The 6,707-nt window shown below is 52.7% G+C and overlaps 3 protein-coding genes across 3 annotated transcripts in view; 1 reads left to right on the top strand and 2 right to left on the bottom strand.

Annotated features, from left to right (window-relative positions):
- Positions 1-955, top strand: part of PHACADRAFT_190944 (uncharacterized protein) — a gene marked incomplete at both ends in the record, with an annotated part of 2,528 nt that extends 1,573 nt beyond the window's left edge. The window contains 5 exons of the mRNA XM_007391095.1: positions 38-152; positions 206-343; positions 392-442; positions 495-751; positions 812-955. Coding sequence (XP_007391157.1) covers positions 38-152; positions 206-343; positions 392-442; positions 495-751; positions 812-955 — 705 coding nt within the window. The remainder of the gene's footprint in view (positions 1-37; positions 153-205; positions 344-391; positions 443-494; positions 752-811) is intronic.
- Positions 956-1,235: 280 nt separating this feature from the next.
- PHACADRAFT_248586 (uncharacterized protein) lies at positions 1,236-3,348 on the bottom strand. Its single transcript, XM_007391094.1, has 7 exons — positions 3,116-3,348; positions 2,930-3,062; positions 2,192-2,874; positions 2,093-2,129; positions 1,785-2,043; positions 1,517-1,729; positions 1,236-1,462 (listed from the first exon to the last, which is right to left on the bottom strand). The coding sequence occupies exons 1-7, from the start codon at positions 3,342-3,344 to the stop codon at positions 1,376-1,378; spliced, it is 1,641 nt and encodes a 546-aa protein (XP_007391156.1). The 5' UTR covers positions 3,345-3,348; the 3' UTR covers positions 1,236-1,375.
- Positions 3,349-3,535: 187 nt separating this feature from the next.
- On the bottom strand, positions 3,536-6,151 carry PHACADRAFT_112598 (uncharacterized protein). The gene is made up of 11 exons (XM_007391093.1): positions 5,227-6,151; positions 5,137-5,164; positions 4,981-5,084; positions 4,897-4,927; positions 4,724-4,841; positions 4,643-4,668; positions 4,403-4,583; positions 4,206-4,345; positions 4,031-4,149; positions 3,930-3,974; positions 3,536-3,878 (listed from the first exon to the last, which is right to left on the bottom strand). Exons 1-11 carry the CDS (start codon positions 5,473-5,475, stop codon positions 3,687-3,689), a joined length of 1,233 nt encoding a protein of 410 aa, XP_007391155.1. The 5' UTR covers positions 5,476-6,151; the 3' UTR covers positions 3,536-3,686.
- Between the last annotated feature and the right edge of the window lie 556 nt (positions 6,152-6,707).

Below are 6,707 nucleotides of genomic sequence, written 5' to 3'. Positions count from 1 at the left end.
GAAAACGTTGAGACCGCAAGGCGCTAGGGACAGTCAGACACACGACACCTCAGCAGGTGCCCACAAGATGGACTCTGGACGTACGCCGCAGTCGGATAATGCCAACAATCCGTTTGCAGTTATGCGTTCAGCATTTGTGTTAAATTACGAGCGTATGAACTCGAGCCATTTCCCTCGATGTCGCTGATCACCTGGCTCAACATAGCCTCCGATGAAAGTCAGATTATTGGCGAGCTCAATGCCGACTCGGAGATGCATGATACAACAGTAGAACCGAACCCAGCCCGCATCTCGTCAAGTGCCCGTACTATTGAATTAGGTGAGGCCCATCGTTTCATGTCCAGTGACGATTCTGGAGTTATGTTGGCTAACTCAGCTAATAATGTCGCAGAGTCGGCATCGGGGACAACCGAGCAAACAGCGCTGAAGCGTGGTCAGGGAGGTATGCTCTTGACATCTGATGACTGTATCTGGAGCTCAAGAAGAAGCACCAGGCATAGCCAGTGAAGATCCCTCATTCGATCTGCTCGTCCCGATCTTCGCAGCGGAGTATAAGAAGGACCATGTCACTTCGGAGCGTACGGGGTGGAACCAAATCCGGATCTACAATGCCGCAATGTCAAAGTTCCTCTTCCATCTGGGGGTGACTCTCCCGGTATTTGGGTTGCTCACAGAAGGCACGGTCGGTGTCGTTACGTGCACGTTTACTACCCATCGATTGGATGTTGGCATACCCGGCAAGGAATGTGGTGTACGTTCATCCTCTTGCATACATGCCGTCCTGCTGTTGACTCATGTCTTTGGTCTTTAGACCCCTGTTACGCATATTATGGACAGGAACCTCCTTTCGTTCGACATTTCGAAGCCCGAGGACGCGCTCAACCTTGTCGTGTTCCTGTTTCGGCTGTCACACGACTACGGACCAGAACTTGCCGCGGCCCTCGAGGGGACGTGACGATATTCGCAAGAACGACTATCAACTCCCGCTTTGGACGCAGACGGACCAGAATCCCACTAGATCAGCCACCGCGAAAACCAGCCTTGTTCCTGTACCTGAGACAGAGGATGCCACTTGAAGCAAGATGTAATTTTGTTTTACTTGTGCCTCGTGAACAAGCGAATTACAACCAGTCCGTAGCCAGTCATCGGCCTCGTTGTTCTGCCGGTGTCATAAGTTACGTATACGTAGACATGTCTTTTGCGGGTCGGAGCGTCATTCTCGTGACTCAGACGTTGGAGAAGAGCAACTCTAACATTACAGATCCGTAAGAAGGTATTGCACAAAAGGTGTTAAATGCAACAATGGAAAGCGGCGCGACGCAGAAGAGGACGCCCATGGCAACTCTACCGAAGATACTTCGGAGCATACGCCGGTTTACCAGCCGCCAAAAGGCGCAGACCCGGCGAGCTCGGTGAGGTTAAGAGCAAGAGGCACGTCGGTGATCCAGCGCATGTAGAGGTCCTGCAAGGACGTCAATACCGCGTTATGAGCGAACATTTTGGAGGAGCGACGCACCAAGGCAGCCTCGGGCTGGTCGTACGGCACCATATGGCCCGCCTCGTGGACCTGCACGAACGTGACATTGCCGGCAGTGAAGCCGTCGCCGCCCGCACTGCGCACGACGCCCGCCTGACGGCCAGACTCAAGCGTGAACCAAGGCTTCTCCACGCTCTTCGCGAACTCGTCGTGAAACTTGTTCCCGAACTCCTCAACCCACGCCTCGTTGCCCTATCACGCCGACATCACCCGATTGCACGCATACAGATGATAAAGAGTGACGCACCATGAAGTTGCACACCATATCCGCGTTACCAGCGTACACGAGCAGCCGGACACCGTCCTCAATGAGTGGGGATAGGAGCACGGCGCTGTTGTGCATGCCGTCACCTTGGCCGAAGAAGGCCTGGTTTACCTCCATATTGCAGGATTGGAAGTCCAGGTCTGGGTTAGCGCCAAGAGCCCTCTTGTTCTTAGGGTTGTTCATCCAGGTCTCTATCCAGTCCATCTGCTTGTAGCAGAGATCGCCGTCCTTCGAGCGGTCGCTAGAAGGCCGATGAGTACACGTATCTAATCAGTCGTATGCACACATACCACTTCCTGCGGACGTCGTAGAGGTTGAGACCAAGCTCTGCATATGGCCACAGGCATTTACCAGATAACGCATATACGCACATCAAATGAGCTACTTACGCTGCAGAGGACCGAAGAGCTGGCTGTAGCAGTACGCCTGCGCCGGTACGCACGTCCAACGGGAGTTATAGTTGTAGCAAGACTTGATCAGGCGTTGGCATGTAGGGACCTTGCTCCTCAGCGCTTGGCACTGCGGGCCCTCAGGGTCGTCATAGACAGGATATGGACCATTGCAGGCGTATTCGGGCACACTGCCCATCTGGGTGTAGGGATCGGTAACCCCGTTGCCGATGATGACACTGGCGAGGTTGACATGCTTAACATCCGGAACGGGACGAAGGGCGACCTCCTTGTTCTGCTTGTGGATGACGGATGCGATGTTGGGAGCATACGTGCCACCGTAGCTCTCTGTCGCGACGTGGAATGCTGTGCTGGCGTATTCAGGGTAGTGCCGGAAGAAGAGCTGGATGAAAGCGTAGACATCTTCAGCTGCGACCGGACTTGTGTTGACAGTAGAGCCGTCATCTGAGTAGGAATATCCGACACCAATGGGCTGGTCGAGGAAGATCATGTTGGAGTGCAAGTTCCAGCTGTGCTTGTTAAGCGTAGTATTCTTCCCTTCATCGGCGATGCGGCAAGGACCCAGCTCGAAAAGCAGACCAGTCGATGAGCTGCACCCCGGGCCACCATTGAGCCAAAGAGTCAGTGGAGCACTCTCTGGCGCTTTCTTTGACTCGAAGAACCTGCATCGGTGGTTAAAAACGTGCCGACATCTAACCTGGGACCATCGAGACTTACCAGAAGAACAAATGCTTGCCGCTGCTCGAAATATCGAGATATCCAGAGTGCTGTTTGACAGAAGGGTCGCACAGCCCTGGGTCAGTCACTCGAAGCTGGTAGTCGACGAAAGCGGGGCTCGTCACGAGCTCATCTATCCCATGCGCTCAGCGTCGCCGGAGACCCGGCCAGGACTACGGTACTCACAGACAAGCCCGTTCTGCTTAACAAACTCCTTGCCATCCTCAACCCATTTCTCGACCCGCGTTTTGCCCTTGTTGAAGATGTTCTCCGCAGTATGTTCGATACCCTTCGCGATGCCGCCAAAGACGCCATCGGACAGGTCAAACTCGCCCAGAGCAGTCTGGAGGTCGGTGGCAGGGACAGCCAAGACCGCCCGGACGAACAATAGCGACACGAACGCGAAAGCCTTCATCAGCGCAGACGTCAAGGTGAGGAGAACGGGCGACGCAGCACCTCACCAGTCATCCGCCTTGCCATCAAAATGCCATGTGGGAACTTGGAAGAGTTCTGATCTATGTAATCGATCCGCGCGATCCGCCCTTCTCCGAGTAGGGACTGATGCGCCGCATGCCGCTCTCGCGGGTGAGCATATACTCATAGATAATATCTGTTGTGTATATGCTTGAGGAAGGAATAAGTCAACTAGTACAGGGCGGGACTATAGACAGGTCCATTACTGTCGAACCGGTACACAATTTACGCAGAATGCGCCATGGAGGCACAATATGCCTCCGCGTCACCCTCGAGTCAGCGGTCAATTGGTCTCTGCAAACGTGAAAGGGGTAGTAGCAAAGCCAACGCGAGAGTTCACTGTGTCGTATACAGCATAGAATCGCTGAAGGAAGCCATAACCGTTGATGAAGTCGAGCCCTTCTCCTGAAGGAGTGCCGAGGTTGCTGACGATGAGATATATAGAGTCTGCATCACCTCCAATCGCGGAGTTGAGCTGCATTGAAAGTTAGCCCCATGCATGTTTTGTACCACAGGAAATACACACCGAGCGTGGCCAAATTTGCGCGTTCTTTGTCAGCTCGAACGTTTCCTGTAGGTTCCCTAAGGTAAGAGAGGTCTCGCTAGTGCTAGATACGGGGGACGTACACCTCCTATGTTGAAAAAGAGGCTCTCAAGATTATCATACTGAGCCGGCGTAATTTTCAAAAGTCCGGTCGTGTTGTCAAGCACCGCACCGGTCAGGTTTTGGTATGTCGCAAAAGCATCTACGGCAAGGTCTCATAAGCCTACTTGAGCCAGGCGAATTGTAAACTCAACGTACCAGACGCAATGACGAGCATCGTGGTGCCGGTATCAACGATACCGGAGGTGAACTCCAGGATTGGGACGTTGCTCGAGCCATAGGTGACGCTTTGTTCAATCCCGACATAGCCGCTTGCGGGAGCGGTAGACGTGATTGGGCTTTTCCGCCTGAAGTTAAAAAATACCAGACTAACACGAATAAGAGATGACACTCACACATAGGTGATCGATCCGTTGAATTTGCTATTGTCTACACCGCCGAAAGTCAGCTGGCCGTTGGCGTCGGAGCTGTTTGTGGACGGTTCGAAGGAGATTCCAACTTCATATTCCTCGAGGAGGCCGAGTGCCCACGCATTGTCGGTGATCGTCGGTATCTCGTCGCCCGAAGCTGTTGTCGCTGTAATATTCATGTTCAGCTCAAAGACATGCTGCTCATTATAGCGGCAGGTTACCCACATTGCGTCAGGTCTGCCGGGCCGATCCTTCAATTTGGACATCATAAAATGTCCAACAAAAGTGAGAAACGGAAACCTTTACCCCAATATACCATCTACGCCCTCAGAAGAAAAGCTACCGAGCGCAAACTGGGCAACGCCGATAGTCTGGTTGGTGATGGATAGATCGCCCAGAGCGACGGTGTCGTTGTATTCCAACCCTATGTGACGATAAGCGCAAGTATCCATTAACCATATTGCACATAGATCGCCCACCAGCAAACAGGCCGGACCCGTACTCAATAAGCTAACGCGGACGTTAGTCGTATAGAGGGTGGTTGTACCAAATGAAGGACTTACGATAATGTCAGTCGTGTTCACCGATGAAGCCGTAGGTACGTATGGGTTCGAAGGATTCGCCCCGACCCAGGTATTCGAGCTTCCGGTGTCGACAATGAGGTTGACTGATTGCGAATTAGGTTGTTGAAGTGATACTAGCAGTGAGCGCGTGCCTACATGTCTGAGGTGGACTTCCGATGAGAACCTGTCGAGACATCCAATCACGTTAGCTTAGTTTCTACGTGATACATGGGGCCCTCAGCTTACCTCTGCGGTATAGATCACAGTGCTGCTGGTGACAGGGACCGGGTTGACTCCTGAGCCGTTTCCAGCTGCTGGTGAAACGGCGGCTTTGAGAGCTTTTGCTCTAGATTGGTCAATCTCTGCAATAGTGTGACCAGAGTTCGTGTTGAAACGACGAGCCAACGGCAAGGTGACAGGGCTATTCCGAATGACGACGGGGGATGCCGCGGTGAACGCCACTAACGACAGCGCGACGAAGAGTTGAGAAAGCATGTTGGCCAAGTTTGCTGGGGAAGAAGGCGACTGCTCCTGCCGTCCTCAAGCAACCATCCCGCCAACTTTTATAGCGTATTTTCAGCGTACTCGCGGTAAATATTCGTGTTAATTTTCGCCGCGAACGAGTCCCAGATTAACCCCAGATGTGGATTCTTGTATGGGGGTGGAGCCATCTCGTTTGGGGTAGGACCTATAAACGACGCGGCGAGAGAGGTGAGTCCTCAGAAGAAGCTGAGAAGCAATCGTGCTCGGAAGACTATACTCAAATGAGTCCCCGCTGGCCGCACGGATATGACCACACAGACTGCTTCTTATAGCGTCTAAAGAGAAAGGGATTCTGACAGATGCGAGGATTATCCAAGGTACCCACAGAGAGCTTAGTTTGTCGCTCGGAGCAACCCAGCTGGCCTCCCGGCGGGTCATCCGGTGGGCATCTTCACTGATTGCGGGGAATATACCCGGGATGAAGCGATGAGAACACTCGACAGGGCGGAGTGGAAGTTTAGGGTTGAAGCATCTCCCGCGGACGCGTGTCCTTGACGCGCCTTCGGACACTGACATTCGTGCGCATGATGCCCCATCTCGGAGAATCCCCTATCTGCCTCCAACACCCTCGAAAGTATGAAGCGTTAAGTTGGAAGGCGTACGGATGTAAAGGTGTAGAGCGTCATACCCCTGGTTCTCGCGTTGTGTTCCTTGCTGTGAAATATAAGCTCTTGATAAGAGCTCAATAGCTTGTTGCAAATGTGCAGCACGACTCCTAAATACTAAGCTTTGTGTCATGAGGCGGATTGTGCTGTCATGAACAAAAACTAGCTTTTGGCCGAGCTTCTTGACGTCCTCGACCCTCGCAGGAGTACTTTTGCCACCCAGGCATCCATTCCTCCCTTGCAATCAGAGAATGTAACAGCGCAATTATCCATTCTTCGTCTACCATGCCACGAGTGTAAGCAGGTCCAATAACTAAAATTTCGAGGGGAACTTGGAAGAGGGAAGAGGTTGAGTCAACACCGTTCCGGCGCTCGCTCCAAGAGATCAGCGCTATCTTATCTCTAGGCTAGGCTAGGCGCCTAGCCCAAGTTCTGCGCACTGGCATGGATGCTATGCTACGACCACGGATCCACACCATAGGAATCTCAACATCATTTCGCATTTATACGCAATTTTAACATTGTATTCAACAGCCTATCAGGTATGGTGTTGGGCTGCACGTCTTGAGGAGCTGCTTC

This window comes from Phanerochaete carnosa, assembly GCF_000300595.1.
Source record: "Phanerochaete carnosa HHB-10118-sp unplaced genomic scaffold PHACAscaffold_1, whole genome shotgun sequence".
Lineage (NCBI taxonomy): Eukaryota > Fungi > Basidiomycota > Agaricomycetes > Polyporales > Phanerochaetaceae > Phanerochaete > Phanerochaete carnosa.
This window is presented reverse-complemented; position numbering and strand designations above follow the sequence as displayed.